We start from the raw sequence: 19,213 nt of genomic DNA, 5'->3' as shown, positions 1-19,213 counted from the left end.
CCTTGAACTTCTAATTCCAATTTTACTTCAATTCTGTTAATCTTATTTGCTATCCAAATTCTGAACTCAAATTTCTGACATGTCAGCCATTTTTTATAAATAGGATCTTCTGTTGTGTCTCCTTTGTCATACCTTGGGGGAGTTGATCTACTCTGGTCCTTCATGTTGCCCATGAGTTTTCACTGACTCCGTCCCATGGTTATTTTTCACTATTTGTTTAGAAAGACTGGTAATGTGGAAGTAAATTGAGGGCTCCTGGAGATGTAGTTAACCAGCCCTTTACCAGAGTTCTGGGACTGGTGACTGCAGCTTTTCCCCTATGGCTTTTCCAAGTCTCGTTCAGTACTACAGCCTGACACTCTGAATCCACTTTGTATGATGGGGCTAGGTGACTCTGTCTTATATTTAGCTAGACTCTGACCAATCCTAGTGGATCAGTGACTTTGAGTTGATATCTCAGCTGTGGAGGAATACAAGCAATTAAGACACCCTGCCCCCCACTGGCAATAACTTGGAGAGAAGAATCAGACCTTCCCCCTACAACACAACCAGGGTATATAACCTTGGAGAGTCCCTGAGTGATTGGTCCAGATCAAGAGTTCCAAACCTATTGTCCCACTCAGCACAAACACAGATCAAGAGAGAAAGTTCAAAAGGTCTCCAGCAACTGGACAGCAGGGGTCCAATGGCAGGTCAAGTGTCACTCACTCTGGTTATTCATGGAGTCAGAAAGTCCCACCCAGCAAAAGAATTATTCCAGGGGGGCTGGTGCCTCTTTTCTCACTTTATATCACCGTCATCCACAGTCACTGGTTACCCTGCAGGGCTGCAGCCCAGTTCTCTCTAATACTCAAGTACACCAGGTATTTGCACCTAAGTCAAAGAGGAGATAATGCCTCCCCAACCAGGCCATCTCACTGTGTAACCTGCAGGCAGGAGGAGTTCAAGCCTAATTCCCTCTGGTGATCATTGGAAACTGGGGAGTGTTCCACCTGCATCTGTACCCAGTTGGGAGTTACTATGAAGAAGGATGGTTCTCTCCCTCAGAGATTATGCCTCTGCCTTGGCCACACTCCACCTCTAGAACCCCTGCAGGTCAGGTCAGGTTCCTTCGTGTTCCACAGAATTGGGGAGGTATCTCTCCCAAATCTCAGGCATGGTGCCACCGCAGTCCCCGGTGGTCAGTGGCACAGGTCCCATGCTATGCTCTTTCCAAAATTTGATCCCAGTGGGAGGGACTGTGGGCCCACCGTTGCTTTCAGGGGTGGCACTGCCACTGTTGGGGGTGGTGCTACGGTCTGGAGTACTGCTATATACAGGTCACTGGAGCCAGGCAGGGAGCTGGAGGGGGTTGCCACTGGTTGTGGGTTGCAGGAGCTGGGGAGCTGGTGGGTGGTGCCCTGGGGTAGCAGAAGCAGGCAGGGTGCCACTGCAGTCTCCAGTGGTCAGTGGCACAGGTCCCATGCTATGCTCTTTCCAACATGGAGCAAGTCTCCCTCCCCTTGACTCCCTGCCTCTATTAAAGTTATAGTTTCAGTGCAACTGCCCCACAGCCCATAAGATATCCCACCATAGCAAAAATCTGTCAGACACTCTGGATTCTGCAGAGGGTGGTCTTCCAGACTGTCAGGAGAGGGGGGAGGGGTGGATTGGGAGTTCAGGAAGGTAGGGAGAATATTAGATCAACTTCTGTCCCAGGCAAGAGACTGCCTGGGCTTGTGGTAGTATCTCTCTGTGGAGGGAATCCCAGCCCTCAGTTCTTCTCTCCCCTTTGTTGAAACAAAAATTCCTCTGTTCACTACTCACCTCAAGCTGCTCTCATGAGGGGGAGAGGAAGGATTTCCATCCTCTTTGGGATGGGTATTGTATCTGAAATTTGTTTCCTTGGAGTCTCAGCTTGCCTCAGCAGGGGTGATGCGAACCTATCAATCCTCCCTCTCAGCTCGCTCCTGATCTTCCACTTTATTGGGTTGGTTCTGGTCTTTATTTCTCCCTCTGAACGGGAGCTTCTGCTGAAAGCTGGCTTCAGTTGGCCATCTTGCCTCTTCCCCCCCACAGCATATATTTAATGAAAGATAATGAAAATTCTATGCAAATACCCCAGAAAATAAATTTTATTATCTTTCAGAGCGTATACTTTTCTTTTAAAATCTGTACATATTCGTGTGATGCTTTCCTAAGTAGATCCTCAGAAGATGCTATAGGAGAAGCTATAGAGGATCTAGAATCAGCAGGAAAAACTTTTTTTTCTGGAAAGAAACAGAAAAAAATAATATTTATCTAAAAGATTCCATAGCTTACTAAGTCAATGAAGAGTTAAAAACTTAGGAATTGAAAAATAGGTGTATATAACTATAATTTATAACTACAAAATTGCTATTAAATATAATTTACTCATAATTGCACAATAGAACTATCATTATAGTTAAGTATCTGAGCTTCTGGCTTTCTCATTGTTCAACAACCATGTGCTATGGCTCTACAACAAGCAAGGAAATTGCAAGATGAAGATGATATAGTTGCCCCTCCCCAATAATCATATACTACAACCTGAAAACACACACAAGGGCAACTTTCACACAGAGTCTCTGACACCATTTTACACCATGACAGGTATAAAATAAGATGCTACTAAAAACCACACACAGAGAGCAGCGTCATTTATCCCAGTGTTGTGTCAATGCTATAGGCTTTTTGCTGAAGGCAGTATGTGGGTTGATACTTGAAGGAAAAGGAAAAGTATGGCAGATGGAAGAAGCAAATGGAAAGAGATGGAGGTGAGGAAGGACACTGGGAGTTCTAGGAGTCTGGTAGGGCCAGACGCTAGAGCAAAGCGGCAGAGTACATACAATAAACGGCAAGACATAAGACTGAAAAAGAAAAAGAAAAAAACAGACACAAGACTGAATAACCTGACAAGGACCAAATTAATCTGAGCAATTTCTGTATTTCTTTCATGTGAAGGAATTTTGAACTCTTCTTGAGGACAAAGGTAAACCAGTTACAAAGTAAATAACTGGAGATTCAAAATGTCACCTGTCAAGTGACTGGTTATGAACTGTAAGTGCTACTAGATGAGTCTGGGGGCTTTGGGCCTTAAATTACTACCATAAACCTGAGAAGCTGATGGTGCCTTTGTTTTCTGAGATGGTGTCATTGTGCTGGCTGACAGTTACAGAAGTGAAGAAAGAGTAGAGCCAGAGAAAAGAGATACACAGACTTCTTGAGATTATCTTAAAGCTGTATAATATGATTAATTAATGAGGAGTAAGTATATTCCTCTCCATATAAATCTTTATGTTTTCACACCTTTCATTAGATGTGTAAAAGAAAAAAACATTTAATGCAATATCTATTAAGCAAACAATAGAAAGGGATATCATTTATGCTGACAATTTATTTCAGAAATCAATTAATTAATCTAAATTTCATTCATAAATTTTGGCAACATACCTTTCTCTAGTTCTCTAGTTATATTTTGTTCAAACTCCAGCTGCATCTGAAATAAATGAAGTGTTACTTACAAGGTTTAAGTATATTATTATTATGGGTATCATACCTCAATCACAAAATTTTAGTAAGTGATACCTCAATCTTTTACAAAGTTTTAAAGACTTTCAGAGACCAGGCCTGACTTGAGCATTGCTTAAATAGAGAAAGAATCACAAAAGTAAATGAAATTCCTAATTATTTCATATCTAAATAATAGAAGATAGCTATTGTAATGCTGTTGAGATTAATCTGATAAAAGGTGCAATTTATATTGAATATACCTCATTTCAGAATGATTTTTTCTTTTATTACTACAAAAGTTAAACAGTTCCATTCATATTTTACAAAGAATGCACTTACTTAATTCTTAGCAAAACTCTTGCCCTTTATAAAAGTTTCATTAGTTTTTTCACTTTAATGTATTTTTCCTAAAAGTGAACTTTTCACTTGCCATTTTTAGAAAATTATGATTTTTAAATTGTGTTCTGTGCTACCAACTCTGCAGCACAGAATCTTAAATATATACATGGAGGAAGTGGTATTGTCGTAATGTTATGTGAAAATTCTGTTGGCAAAGATTAAGTAAAAATATTATGCTATCTATACTATAGTTAACATTCCTTTATTCATAAGGACACAAATGTTTCAGGAAATTTGCTTTAAAAAAGGATAAATGCAGGTTACAACTGATTTTTTTTTTTTTATTGTTGGGGATTCATTGAGGGTACAATAAGCCAGGTTACACTGATTGCAATTGTTAGGTAAAGTCCCTCTTGCAATCATGTCTTGCCCCCATAAAGTGTGACACACACCAAGGCTCCACCCACCTCCCTCCTTCCCTCTTTCTTTTTCCCCCCCATAACCATAATTGTCATTAATTGTCCTCATATCAAAATTGAGTACATAGGATTCATGCTTCTCCATTCTTGTGATGCTTTACTAAGAATAATGTCTTCCACTTCCATCCAGGTTAATACAAAGGATGTAAAGTCTCCATTTTTTTTAATGGCTGAATAGTATGCCATGGTATACATATACCACAGCTTGTTAATCCATTCCTGGGTTGGTGGGCATTTAGGCTGTTTCCACATTTTTGGTGATTGTAAATTGAGCTGCAATAAACAGTCTAGTACAAGTGTCCTTATGATAAAAGGATTTCTTTCCTTCTGGGTAGATGCCCAGTAATGGGATTGCAGGATCAAATGGGAGGTCTAGCTTGAGTGCTTTGAGGTTTCTCCATACTTCCTTCCAGAAAGGTTGTACTAGTTTGCAGTCCCATACAACTGATTTTTCAAGCTTAGTTTGATTCATGATATTCTAGTATTAGAGGTCCCTAATTTAGTCCCTAAATTTACATAAAGGCAACATAGGCTCAGACAGATTGTAGCTTGACTGAGTTCACAAAGACAATTAGCTACAGGCCAGGAATGGGCTTTAGTTCTTACTGTGCCTGGGCTTCTGTGCCAACTGATCATATTCATATACAACAGAAGCTCTCTAAGTTGACCACACAAATAACTTAAGTTGACCTAATTTTCATACACCAGACATGTACCACATGTACTATTAGTACTGTTGGCCTAGTTCATTATAGTGACCACCTCTGTATGCTGCTGACAAGTTTGATGAAGTGCCCTGGATGGGCAACTTACAGAGGTTATACTGTATTTTAACACTACCATTGTATCTAGAAATTGCCCCTGGAAAATATTCATTAAATCAATCAAGGTCTATCAGAAGGATTACAATTTCAAATGTCCCTTGCAATCAAGTTTCTATCAAGTCCTGAGTCAAGTTTTTGAAACCAGAACCTTCAGTAATGTGTTATATTTATGCAAACATTTATTTTATCAGAGCAGCTCTTAACTAAGATGGTCTACTTACAGGGGTTCTACTGTAAGGAACACACACAAAAAAAAAAAAAAAAACTAAAAAATTACCTCTCATATATAAGATGAGGCATCCCAGAATTAAACAAGAATATGAAAACTGAAAGTAAAAATTAGCAAAATATATACATAGTAATCAATCCTCAGTACAATGTGAAAATAGAAGCAAAAACAAAGATCACATGACCTGTTCAACTGACGCAGAAAAAGCACTTGACAAAACTCAGAATTCATTCAAAATATGAATTCAAATTCTTATTATTCTCATAATAAGAATATTCAGTAGAGATGGGGCATACCTCAAAATTATAGAAGTAACATAAGTCAAACCTACAGCTAACCTCATAATAAATGGGGGAAAATTGAAAGTATTTCTGCTTAGAACTGGAACCAGACAAGGTTGCCCATTTTCACCACTTTCATTCAACATACTGCTAGAAGTCATTGTCAGAGCAATCAGACAAGAGAAGAAAATCAAGAAGATCCAAATGGGGAAAGAAGAGATCAAATTATCACTTTTTGCCGACAATATGGTCCTTTATGTAGAAAAGATCACAGATTCAACCAAGAGATTCCTGGAACTGATAAATAAATTCAGCAATGTCTCAATATTACAACATCAATGTACACAAATCAGTATGCCAACAACAGGTTGTGCCCTGGGTGTGTGGTTGTAGGAAGGTTTGATTTTCCTTTTCCAATTGTTGCCTGTGGGAGGCGAGGTGACTTAATTGCTGGTATTTCTCCACAGCTGAGACTTCAACCCAGAGTAATTGTTTCACTAGGGTTGAACAGAGACCAGCTGAAAACAAGACAAAACCAGTTAGCCCCACCACACAAAATAGGTCCCCAGTTTCTCAGGCCATAGCACTGTATGGGGCATCGACAAAGCTTCAGGGGAAAAATCAAACAGTGTAAAACAATCATGGGGCCAAATCAGTGGAAAAACTCTGATAATATGAATAACCAGAATAGATCAACCCCCCCAAGGAAAGATATGGCAGATATAACTGAAGATCCCATTCATAAACAGCTAACTAAGATGTCAGAAATTGAATTGAGAATTTGGATTGCAAACAAGATTAATAGAATGGAGGAAAATTTGGAATTAGAAATTCGACCAGCAATTCAAAAGTCAGAATTAGAAATTCGAGGAGAAATTCAAAAGTTGTCTCAAGAATTTAATGAATTTAAAGACAAAACCACCAAAGATTTTGACACACTGAAGAAAGAATTTGCAGCCCTCAAAGATCTGAAAAATACAGTGGAATCCCTCAGTAACAGAGTGGAGAAAGCAGAAGAAAGGATTTCTGACATTAAAGACAAAGCCTTTGAACACTCCCAAACTCTCAAAGAGGAAGAGAAAAGGAGAGCAAAAGCGAATCATTCTCTCAGAGAGCTCTGGGATAATTTGAAGAAGGCTAATATCCACCTCATTGTAATCCCAGAAAGTGATGAAGTGGCCATGCAAGGCACAGAGGCCCTTCTCCATGAAATTATGAAAGAGAATTTTCCAGACATGCCAAGAAATTCTGAAATTCATATAGCAGACAGTTTAAGAACCCCAGCATGTCTCAATCCTAATAAGACATCCCCCAGGAATATCATAATTAACTTCACTAAAGTTAATATGAAGGAAAAAATTCTGAAAGCAGCTAGACGTAAGAAATCCATTAGCTAAAAAGGGAAGAATGTTAGAATGACTGCAGATCTCTCTGCTGAAACTTTTCAAGCCAGAAGAGGGTAGTCATCGAATTTTAATCTCCTAAAGCAAAATAACTTTCAATCCCGGATCCTGTATCCAGCTAAACTGAGTTTCATTTACGATGGAGAAATTATATACTTTAATGACATTCATATGTTGAAGAAATTTGCCATAACCAAACCAGCTCCTCAGGATATTCTCAGACCTATCCTCCATAATGGCCAACCCAATCCTCTACCACAAAAGTAAACAAACTCAGAAATTTTTGATCAAACTCCAACTTCCACAGTGGTAAAAGGATTGACAATGTCCACTGGACTTTCGAAAAACACAATACCCAAAATTTTACCAGACTTATCAATATTCTCCATTAATGTGAACGGCTTAAACTGCCCTCTAAAGAGACACAGGTTAGCTGACTGGATACAAAAACTCAGGCCAGATATTTGTTGCATACAAGAGTCACATCTTACCTGAAAAGATAAATATAGACACAGGGTGAAAGGACGGTGATCCATATTTCAGGCAAATGGTAATCAGAAAAAAACAGATGTTGCAATTCTATTTGCTGATACAATAGGCTTTAAACCAACAAAAGCAAGGAAGGATAAGAATGATCACTTCATATTTGTTAAAGGTAATTCTGAATATGATGAGATTTCAATTCTTAATATCTATGCACCCAACCAGAATGCACCTCAATTTATAAGAGAAACTCTTAACAGACATCAGTAACTTGATTTCCTCCAGCTCCATAATAGTTGGAGATTTCAACACTCCTTTGGCAGTGTTGGATCAATCCTCCAATAAGAAGCTGAGCAAAGAAATTTTAGATTTAAACCTAACCATCTAACATTTGGATTTAGCAGACATCTACAGAACATTTCACCCCAACAAAACTGAATACACATACTTCTCATCAGCCCTCGGAACATACTCCAAAATTGATTACATCTTAGGTCACAAGTCCAACCTCAGTAAGTTTAAAGGAATAGAAATTATTCCTTGCATCTTTGCAGACCACCATGGAATAAAAGTTGAGCTGAGTAACAACAGGAATCTGCATACTCATACAAAAACATGGAAGTTAAATAACCTTATGCTGAATGATACCTGGGTCAGGGATGAGATTAAAAAGGAAATTGCCAAATTTTTGGAACAAAATGACAACAAAGACACGAATTATCAGAACCTATTGGATCCCGCAAAGGCAGTCCTAAGAGGGAAATTTATAGCACTGCAAGCCTTCCTCAAGAGAACGGAAAGAGAGGAAGTTAACAACTTAATAGGACATCTCAAGCAACTGCAAAAGGAAGAACATTCCAACCCCAAACCTATTAGAATAAAAGAAAGAACCAAAATTAGAGCAGAATGAAATGAAATTGAAAACAAAAGAATTATACAACAGATCAATAAATCAAAAAGTTGCTTTTCTGATAAGGTCAAAAAAATAGATAAACCTTTGGCTAACTTAACCAGGAAGAAGAGAGTAAAATCTCTCATCTCATCAATCAGAAACTACAGAGACAAAATAACAACAGATTCCTCATAAATTCAAAAAAATCCTTAATGAATATTACAAGAAACTTTATTCTCAGAAATATGAAAATCTGAAGGAAATTGACCAATACTTGCAGGCACATCAACTTTCAAGACTTAGCCAGAATCAAGTGGAAATGTTGAATAGGCCCATATCAAGTTCTGAAATAGCATCAACCATACAAAATCTCTCTAAAAAGAAAAGCCTGGCACCAGATGACTTCATGTCAGAATTCCACCAAACCTTTAAAGAGGAATTAATGTCTATATTACTCAACCTGTTCCAAAAGGTAGAAAAAAAAGGAACCCAACATGTTCCATGAAGCAAACATCACCCTGATCCCAAAACCAGGAAAAGACACAACAAGAAAAGAAAATTATAGACCAATATCACTAATGAATATAGATGCAAAAATATTCAACGAAGATCCTAACAAACAGAATCCAGCAACACATCAAACAAATTATACAACATGACCAAGTTGGTTTTATCCCAGGATCTCAAGGCTGGTTCAATACACGTAAATCTATAAGTGTAATTCAGCACATAAACAAATTAAAAACCAAAGACCATATGATTCTCTCAATCAATGCAGAAAAAGCTTTTGATAATATCCAGCATTCCTTCATGATCAGAACACTTAAGAAAACTGGTATAGAAGGGACATTTCTTAAACTGATACAGGCCATCTACAGCAAACCCACAGCCAATTTCCTATGGAATAGAGTTAAATTGAAATAATTTGCACTCACATCAGGAACCAGACAAGGCTGTCCATTGTCTCCACTGCTCTTTAACATTGTAATCGAAGTTTTAGCCACCACAATTAGGGAAGAAAAGGCCATCAAGGGTATCCATATAGAATCAGAAAAGATCAAACTTTCACTCTTCGCAGATGATATGATCATATATCTGGAAAACACCAGGGATTCTACTACTCTTAGAAGTGATCAAAAAATACAGCAGTGTCTCAGGTTACGAAATCAACATTCATAAATCGGTAGCCTTTATATATACCAACAATAGTCAAGCTGTAAAACAGTTAAGGACTCTATTCCATTCACAGTAGTGCCAAAGAAGATGAAATATTTGGGAGTTTATCTAACAAAGGATGTGAAATATCTCTATGCTCATGGCTGGGAAGAATCAACATTGTTAAAATGTCCATACTACTCAAAGCAATATACAATTTTAATGCAATCCCTATTAAAGCTCCACTGTCATACTTTAAAGATCTTGAAAAAATAATACTTCGTTTTATATGGAATCAGAAAAAACCTCAAATAGCCAAGACATTACTCAGAAATAAAAACAAAGCAGGAGGAATCATGCTACCGGACCTCAAACTATACTATAAATTGATAGTGATCAAAACAGCATGGTACTGGCACAAAAAGAAGTAGATGTCTGGAACAGAATAGAGAAGCAAGAGGTGAATCCAGCTACTTACCGTTATTTGATCTTTGACAAGCCAATTAAAAACATTCAGTGGGGAAAAGATTCCCTATTTAACAAATGGTGCTGGGTGAAATGGCTTGCAACCTGTAGAAGACTGAAACTGGGCCCACCCCTTTCACCATTAACTAAGATAGACTCTCACTGGATCAAAGATTTGAACTTAAGACATGAAACTATAAAAATACTAGAATAGAGTGCAAGGAAAACCCTTGAAGAAATAGGTCTGGGTGAGTATTTTATGAGGAGGACCTCCCCGGGCAATTGAAGCAGCTTCAAAAATACACTACTGGGACCTGATCAAACTAAAAAAGCTTCTGCACAGCCAAGAACACAGTAAGTAAAGCAAGCAAACAGCCCTCAGAATGAGAGAAGATATTTGCAGGTTATGTCTCCGACAAAGGTTTAATAACCAGAATACACAGAGAACTCAAACGTATAAGCAAGAAAAGAACAAGTGATCCCATGGCAGGCTGGGCAAGGGACTTGAAGAGAAACTTCTCTGAAGAAGACAGGCACACGGCCTACAGACATATGAAAAAATGCTCATCATCTTTAATCATCAGAGAAATGCAAATCAAAACTACTTTGAGATATCATCTAACTCTAGTAAAATTAGCCCATAACACAAAATCCCAAGACCAGAGATGTTGGTGTGAATGTGGAGAAAAGGGAACACTTCTATGCTGCTGGTGGGAATGCAAATTAATATATTCCTTTTGGAAAGATGTTTGGAGAACACTTAGAGATCTAAAAATAGATCTGCCATTCAATCCTATAATTCCTCTACTAGGCATATACCCAGAAGACCAAAAATCACATCATAACAAAGATATTTGTACCAGAATATTTATTGCAGCCCAATTCATAATTGCTAAGTCATGGAAAAAGCCCAAGTGCCCATCGATACACGAATGGATTAATAAATTGTGGTATATGTACACCATGGAATATTATTCAGCTTTAAAGAAAGATGGAGACTTTACCTCTTTCATGTTTACATGGATGGAGCTGGAACATATTCTTCTTAGAAAAGTATCTCAAGAATGGAAGAAAAAGTATCCAATGTACTCAGCCCTAGTATGAAACTAATTTATGGGTTTCACATGAAAGCTATAACCCAGTTATAACCTAGAATAGGGGAAAGGGAGAAAGGGAGATGGGTGGAGAGAGGGTGATTGGTGGAATTACACCTGCGGTGCATCTTACAAGGGTATATGTGAAACTTAGTAAATTTAGAATGTAAATATCTTAACACAATAACTAAGAAAATGCCAGGAAGGCTATGTTAACCAGTGTGATAAAAATGTGTCAAACGGTCTAAAACACCAGTATATGGTGCCCCATGATCACATTAATGTACACGGCTATGATTTAATAATAAAAAAAAGACACTTATACTCAAATGTTTATAATAGCACAATTAACAATCACAAAGATATGAAAACAACCCAAGTGCCCACCAAAGCATGAATGAATTAATAAAATGTAGGCTATGTATAACATGGAGCACTACTCAGTCATTAAAAAATATATATGGTGATCTGGTATCTTTTGAAACAACCTAGATGGAACTGGAGGCCATTCCTCTAAGTACAGAATCACTTAGAAGATACTAAGAATGGAAAAACAAACACCACACATTCTCTATTCTAAATTGGAACTAGTCAATAAACACTCATATGTACATAAGTAAGTAAAACTCAATGGAAATCAAATAGGTTGGGGGGGGTGTAGAGGTAGGGTAAATTCACGCCTAAACTGTTGCTTAACACATGGGTGCACATCACACTTCGGAATTAGATTTAAAAGGTACAAATGTAAATTATGTAACTAAAATGTGTGTACCCCTGTAGAATTCTGAAATTTTAAAAAATGTCAGACCATCTCAAACTAATCATATTCAACTTCTAATATAGCTGAAAAGAGCTTCTAAAGAAATTTTAAGGCTTGGTGCCTGTAGCTCAAGCAGCTAAGGCACCAGCCACACACACCGAAACTGGTGGGTTTGAATCCAGCTGGGCCTGCCTAACAACAATGAAAACTACAACCGACAAATAGCTGGGTGTTGTGGCAGGTGCCTATAGTCCCAGCTACTTGGGAGGCTGAGGCAAGAGAATCACGTAAGCCTAGGAGTTTGAGGTTGCTGTAAGCGGTGATGTTACCGCACTCTACCCAGGGTGACAGCTTGAGTCTCTTGTCTCAAAAAAAAGAGAAAATTTCAAATGTGTCAGTCTAGTTACATTTATTGAATAAAATCAACAAATGGATATCCCTTGAAAGTGAGAAGTTTAGGGGCTTAATACAAACTTTCCTTTCTGTATTAGCATACATAAATATGATGTTTCCTTAACTTGCATAAGTCAATTAAACTCAGTGTTTCACTAAATTAAAAACGAAAATTATATCAACAAAGGAAAAAGGGTGGCGCCTGTGGCTCAAGGAGTAGGGCGCTGGTCCCATATGCCGGAGGTGGCGGGTTCAAACCCAGCCCCGGCCAAAAAACCACAAAAAAAAAAAAAAAAAACAAAGGAAAAAATGTAACTAACCTTGGTAAAGTAGTTCTCCACGCCATTATTTGAAGTCTGTGGGCTTGGGGTGCAGAGTATTAGGTTTTCCCTTGGAATCAGTGTTCTGTTGAGAACTGGACTATCACTAACACTTCCAAAGCAAGGTAACTCTAGGACGGGCCTTCTAGTAAGAGTGTTCCGTAAAGATCTGTTTTTCTCTTGCTCCACAAGAAGCTCAGTCCTAACCTCCACTAGCTTCTCATGACCTCTGTGAATATTGCAAAAAAAAAAGCTCAGTATTTCATTTTTCCCTACATGATTTCTAAATGACTTACACTTTTTTAAAGTTGCCATATGAGTAAATAAAATTGCCCATGAAACAGTGTTTTATCAATGAAAATGTGTCAGAGTATGCCTACTGAATGTAAGTATAACTTTAAAATCATTCCAAAGAGGTACATATATTCCTAGGGTATTTCTAACAAGCAAGTAATTCAAACAATGTAGGGAGGAGAGATAAATGGTTTTCAGTGTTTTATTTATTAGCAGATAACACCTGCAGCCTTCTGCAATGCCCTTCCTTATAAAATTCTTGAGGATGCCATTAGAAATACTTGTATTAAAGAGTAACTATGTAAGGTGATTAATATGTTAATACTTGACTATAATAACCATTTCACTATGTATAAATATGCATCAAAACATAATGTGTTCCAGCCTCAGCAAGAGTGAGACCATGTCTCTACTAAAAACAGAAAAAATTAGCCAAATGTTGTAGTGAGCACCTGTAATCCCAGTTACTTAGGAAGCTGAAGCAAGAGGATTGCTTGAGCCTAGGAGTGTGAGGTTTGTGTGAGCTATGATGATACCACGGCACTCTATCCAGGGCTACAGAGTGAGGCTCTGTCTCCAAAAAACAAAAACAAAAACAAACAAACAAACAAAAAGACACAATGATGTACTCCTTAAACAAACAATTTTAAAAAAAGGCTGAAAATACTTCTATTAACAAACTGTCCCTCAAAGACAGTTTCAGGCATTTGCTTTCGTCACCTTGTGTATTTCATCCATTAACTGGGAAAAATTAAGCATTTGGCACTGACGAATAATTCAGAGCAACAACTTCTAGGGGAGAATGAGACAGCTGACCTGGTGATCAAAAACAACTAAAGCAGCTTCTAAGAAAATTAGCAGCTAACATTGCTACCAAGGCACCAGAGGTGGGACCTGCCCTTTCTGTCTTCTACACACCTGACCCGCCTGCTGACTGAGGTATTACTTTTAACCACTTCGTGAATTCACATCCTTTCATCCCTATGTTAATCACTCCCTATTTTACAGGTTTGCCTGTATGAGGAGTGGAAAAACTATGCAGGATACTTTGTCTCAAGGCTCCCTCTAGTGGCAATACCAAAGATCACAATTTGGCAAGTGCCAGCTGTGCAGAACAGTATTAGTTGATCTTTCAGTTTCAGATCTAATCTTCCAAAAAATGGTTAAACATGTAAATAGCTCTATTCAGAAAATGCGAAAAGAAATTTTATAACAATACCACTTTCTAAATTATAAAATTTCAAAAATAATTTGCTGAAAGATAATAAATCAAGGTAACTATAAGAATATTAAGAGTGAAAAATGGAAGGAAGGAAGGGAGGGAGGGAAAATAAACTGTCCTGAACTAATATTTTAAAGGTAAATTCATTCATTAACATAATTTTCTGAAATTATTTTATCTAGTTCATTTTCAGTTCCCACTAATCTCATGTGTCACTATCACTAGAAATTATGCTTGTGAGGTGTAATGATCTTAATTTATTTTCTATGACTCTATGTTTTGACTTACTTGTTCAGTTCATTTGACAAGGATTGTCTAACTTTCAATTCTTCTAGATAGAGGTACTTATATTTTTCCAATTCAGTTTTATTAAAGTCTTCTTGAGAAGTTCTCATTTTGTAGATTTCAGATTCTAGATCCCTAATTCTGAGTTCCATCTGACTTCTCATTGAAGCAATATGATTCTCTCGTAACTGCTCTAAGTTCTCTTGAGATGCTGCTTGAACCTAAAACAAATTGAAAAGATAAATTTGAAAAACAATGATAATTAATAGATATTTGTTACATTTAGTTTTGAGACAATGATTCAGAGAGCAATTTTAAATGTGTGGAAAAAGAAAAAGAAGCTGAACTTTGAAGTCTTTATCAATATCAACTAAATTGATAATTTAATTGGAATTATAAAAAACAGAATAAGTCTTACGTTAGTATTCATGTAATCTAATAATCCAAAGAATAACAGAATCAATTAAAAAATTTTAGTGTGAACAATATAATTTTTTTGTTTTTGAGACAAGAGTCTGACTCTGGCTCCCTGGGTAGAATGCCATGGTGTCATCATAGCTCATAGGAACCTCAAACTATTGGGCCCAAGCGATCCTCATGCCTCAGCTTCCCAAGCAGCTCCTGCCCAGTTAATTTTTCTATTTTATTTTATTTTTTTGCAAAGACGGTGTCTCACTCATGCTGAGTCTGATCTCAAACTCAAGAGCTCCAGCAATCTGCCCATCTCAGGCTGGGCCTGACTGATATAACTAAGAAAAATTCTAGTGTATGAACTAATGGCTTAATTTCTAAATCACAATTTTTCTTTTCTTTCCTGATAATGTTATTTTACACTAACTGCTCTTGACAATCTTATTAGAGGATCACTGGAAACTGAACCATGTCAAGGGAGAAATCTACATAACAAATTGTTATAAGGGAAGTAGAGGAAATATATACAACATGCATATCCAAAATATAATATGCAGTGAAATAAATGAAAGCACTTACAGATAAATAAACTAACCTGTAAAAATAGATTGACCTCTTTTAACTTTTCGACAATATCCTGTCTTGCTCTTTCTTCAATGTCCTGTTTATACCGGTCTACTTGTTTACGTTCTACCATATCCATCCCCATATGACTTCTGAGGTTTACTACTTCTTCTTCCAACTTACTGTTCTTCTTCTTCAGCTTCTCGCATTTCTTTTGTATTGCTTTCATAGACTTCAGCTCTTGTTGAAGACTTTGATTCTTTGCATCCAGATTTTGACATTTTAAAGATACAGTTTCCAGTTCTGCTTTAAGATTATCAAGCTGCATTAAGAAAATTGTATAGTTTGATAATAAAGGAAGTAGGTTGAGAATGATCTACTAACACAATACCAACAAGTTTTGAAATAAATTCAGTTCCAATAAAATGCTATCTAGATAACAGTAGATTCTTAAAATATGGACCCTTGAATTATTTAGAAAATCAGGAACAAAGTTAAAATCACCAGGAGTTATAAATACGCGTTCTTTACTCTCCTCATCTTTGCCATCCAACATTTTCATTTGATTTTAGACTTTTATTTTTCTATGACTCTTTCATGTCTTTACCCCTTAAAATGACTTTAAGTTAACTATTAGGAGAAAATCTCTTACCTATTACCTGCAATCAACACTCCTCACAATTTCTAAAGAAAGTTTAGGAATATTATATTAAGTTATTTAGGTCTGAGTCAAGGAATGGCTTTGACTATGACTTTGAAAACAATGCTGGATGTGATGGTTCATATATGTAATCCCAGCACTTTGGAAGGCTGAAGCAGGAGGATTGCTTGAGCCCAGGAGATCAAGACTAGCCTAAGCAACATAGCCAGACTCCATCTCTACCAAAAAATTTAAAAAAAGAAGAAAAGAAAAAAAGGACTCTAATAAATATAAATATAGATTCTAATGCTATAAGCCTTTTGTGTGAGAGCAAATGTTTTATGCAAATTTGAATTGTACTCCAAGAAATTACTCCAAGAAGTAATGATTGGGGTTAAGAGGTAATTACCTTCTAGTATAAATGTTTGGTGGTAATTATCTTCCAGTATAAATGTTTGGTGATATGATCCATACATTTTTTTTCGGGTGGGGGGGAATGCTTTAATTCACTAATACTTTGTTTCTTTATACAAAATAAGTAAGCATATTAAATAAGAGCAACAACAAAAAACTCATTGGAATTGCTGTGGCACTGAGTTGGAGGGAATTATTGACCTTTAGATATAATGATTATTTGATTTTTTAAAAAGGTGAGTATAAGGGTGGTTTTAAGACATCTACAAATTGTTTGACATTTATCCCATGAAATTTCCTCTCCTGAATATGAGCTAGCCTTAATAAGTGGCTTCTAGTGAATATAATACTGTGGAATTTCTGTGTGACTTCTAAAGTTAGGTTAGAAAATGTAATACAGCTTCCACCAGACTTTCTTTCTCTAGAGAAGCTTGTTGTTAGAATCCGGCCACCATATTGTGAGGAAGCCCAAGCCACACAGTAAATCCCTGCATAGGTGTTCCAGCTCACTGCCCCAGCTAGAGTCCCAACAGAGCCAGCTTCAACTGACAGATGTGAATGGACAAGCCTTTAGCGGAATCTAGCAAAAGGAAAAAAGCTGAAGGCATCACACTATAAGACTTGAAAATATATTACAAGAGTATAGTAACCAAAAAAAAAAAAATGATACTAGTATCAAAACAGATACATATACTGAGGGAACAGAATAGAAAAATCTAAAATATTAATAAATTCACATATTTACAGACAGATTTTTCCACAAAGTTGCCAAGAAATGGTACCATACATTAGTGAAATGACATCTTCTTCAATAAACAGTGCTTGGAAAACTGGATATCCATATGCAAAACAATGAAACTAGACTCCTATCTATCACCATGGAGAAAAATCAACTCAAAATTGATTAGACTTCAAAGTAAGACCCAAAATAATAAAATTGCTAGAAGAAAACATAGAGGAAATGTTTCAGGGCGTTGATGTAGGCAAAGATTTTATGACTCACACTTTCAATGCAAATGACAAGAAGCAAAAATTGACAAGTGGGTCTCCATTAAACTAAAAAGTTTCTGCCCGGCAAAGAAAACAATCAGCAGAGTGAAGAGATAACCTGTAACATGGGTGCAGAAGTCTCTCCATCTGACAAGGGTCTAATATCCAGAAAACATATTAGAAACACCTCAACAACAATAGAAATCAATAATCCATTTAAAAAGTAGGCAAAGGATATGAATAGATATTCTCAAAAGTAGAAATACAAATAGCCAAAAAACAGTATAGGAAAAAATATTCAACATTACTGATCATTAGAGAAATGCAAATCAAAACCACAATGAGGTATCATCTCACCACAATTAGAACGGCTACCACCAAAAAGATAAAAAGTAACCTTTCCCTGGCAAGGTTTCAGGGAAAAAGGAATTCTCAGTTCCCTGGAGGTAAAAGTGTTAAGTTAGTACAACCTCTATGAAAAACAGTGTGGAATTTTCTCAAAAAAACTAAGAATAGAATGGCCATATGAGCCAGCAGCCCCGCTACTGGACATCTGTCCAAATTAAAGGAGATCAGTGTATTAGAGGGACACTTGCCCCTCGTGCGTATTGCAGCAGTATTCACAATCATTAAGATGTGGAATCCACCTAAATGATCACTAGTATTCACAATGACTAAGATAATGGGACCAACCTAAACGATCACTAACAGATGAACAGCCAAAGAAAATGTGGTATATATAAACAATCATAAAAAAAATCAAATTGGGGTCAGATGGAAAGTCTACATTTAGCTCTTCAAGGATTCTCCATACTCCTTTCCATAGGGTCTGTATTAGTTTGCAGTCCCAAAAACAGTGTAAAAGTGTTCCTTCCTCTCCACATCCATGCCAGTATTGGCAGCCTTGGGACTTTGTGATGTGGGCTGTTCTCACTAGGGTAAGATGACATCTCAAGGTAGTCTTGATTTGCCTTTCTCTGATGACTAGCGATGATGAGCAGTTTTTCATGTGTTTTTTTGGCCATTCCATTTGATCCCACAATCCTTTTACTAAGTATCTACCCAGAAGGAAAAAAAAAAATCACTTTATCACAAGCACATTTACACCAGAAAGTTTATTGCAGCTCAGTTCACAATTGCCAACACATGGAAGCAACCCAAGTGTCCATCAACCCATAAATGGATTAACAAACTGTGGTATAAGTATGCGATAGAGTACTAGTCAGCCATAAAAAAGACGGAGACTTAACATCATTTGTATTTGCCTGGATGAAATTGAAACACATTCTTCTCAGTAAAGTGTCACAAGAACAGACATAAAGTATCCGTGTAACTCAATACTAATATGAAACCAATAGAAAAATAACTACAAGCCCACACAAGAGAAAAACACAAGTATATTCAAGTGGAGTCTAGTGGAAAGGAGGGAAAGGGGAAAGCAAAGGAGGGAGGGAGATTGGTGTGCGCTCACCTAACGGGCACAATGTAAAGGTATACAGCATGCTCCCTGGGTGACTTCACACTTCCCTGAGTTCAACTACAACTTGAACTTTACCTTAGAAATGCAAACAAATTACCTCTTTCATGTTTACATGGATGGAACTGGAACATATTCTTCTTAGTAAAGTATCTCAAGAATGGAAGAAAAATTATCCAATGTACTCAGCCCTACTATGAAACTAATTTAGGGCTTTCACATGAAAGCTATAACCCAGTTACAACCTAAGAACAGGGGGATGGGGGAAAGGGAGGGGAGGAAGGGG

General features: G+C 37.1%; 1 protein-coding gene across 1 annotated transcript in view; it reads right to left on the bottom strand.

Annotated features, from left to right (window-relative positions):
* Positions 1-1,101: 1,101 nt before the first annotated feature.
* Positions 1,102-19,213, bottom strand: part of LOC128572601 (ankyrin repeat domain-containing protein 26-like) — a 60,341-nt gene continuing 42,229 nt past the window's right edge. The window contains 6 exon segments of the mRNA XM_053572583.1: positions 1,102-1,309; positions 2,138-2,249; positions 3,454-3,499; positions 12,631-12,859; positions 14,435-14,652; positions 15,438-15,728. Coding sequence (XP_053428558.1) covers positions 1,102-1,309; positions 2,138-2,249; positions 3,454-3,499; positions 12,631-12,859; positions 14,435-14,652; positions 15,438-15,728 — 1,104 coding nt within the window.

The sequence above is a fragment of the Nycticebus coucang genome, chromosome 20, assembly GCF_027406575.1.
Source record: "Nycticebus coucang isolate mNycCou1 chromosome 20, mNycCou1.pri, whole genome shotgun sequence".
Taxonomy (NCBI): domain Eukaryota; kingdom Metazoa; phylum Chordata; class Mammalia; order Primates; family Lorisidae; genus Nycticebus; species Nycticebus coucang.
This window is presented reverse-complemented; position numbering and strand designations above follow the sequence as displayed.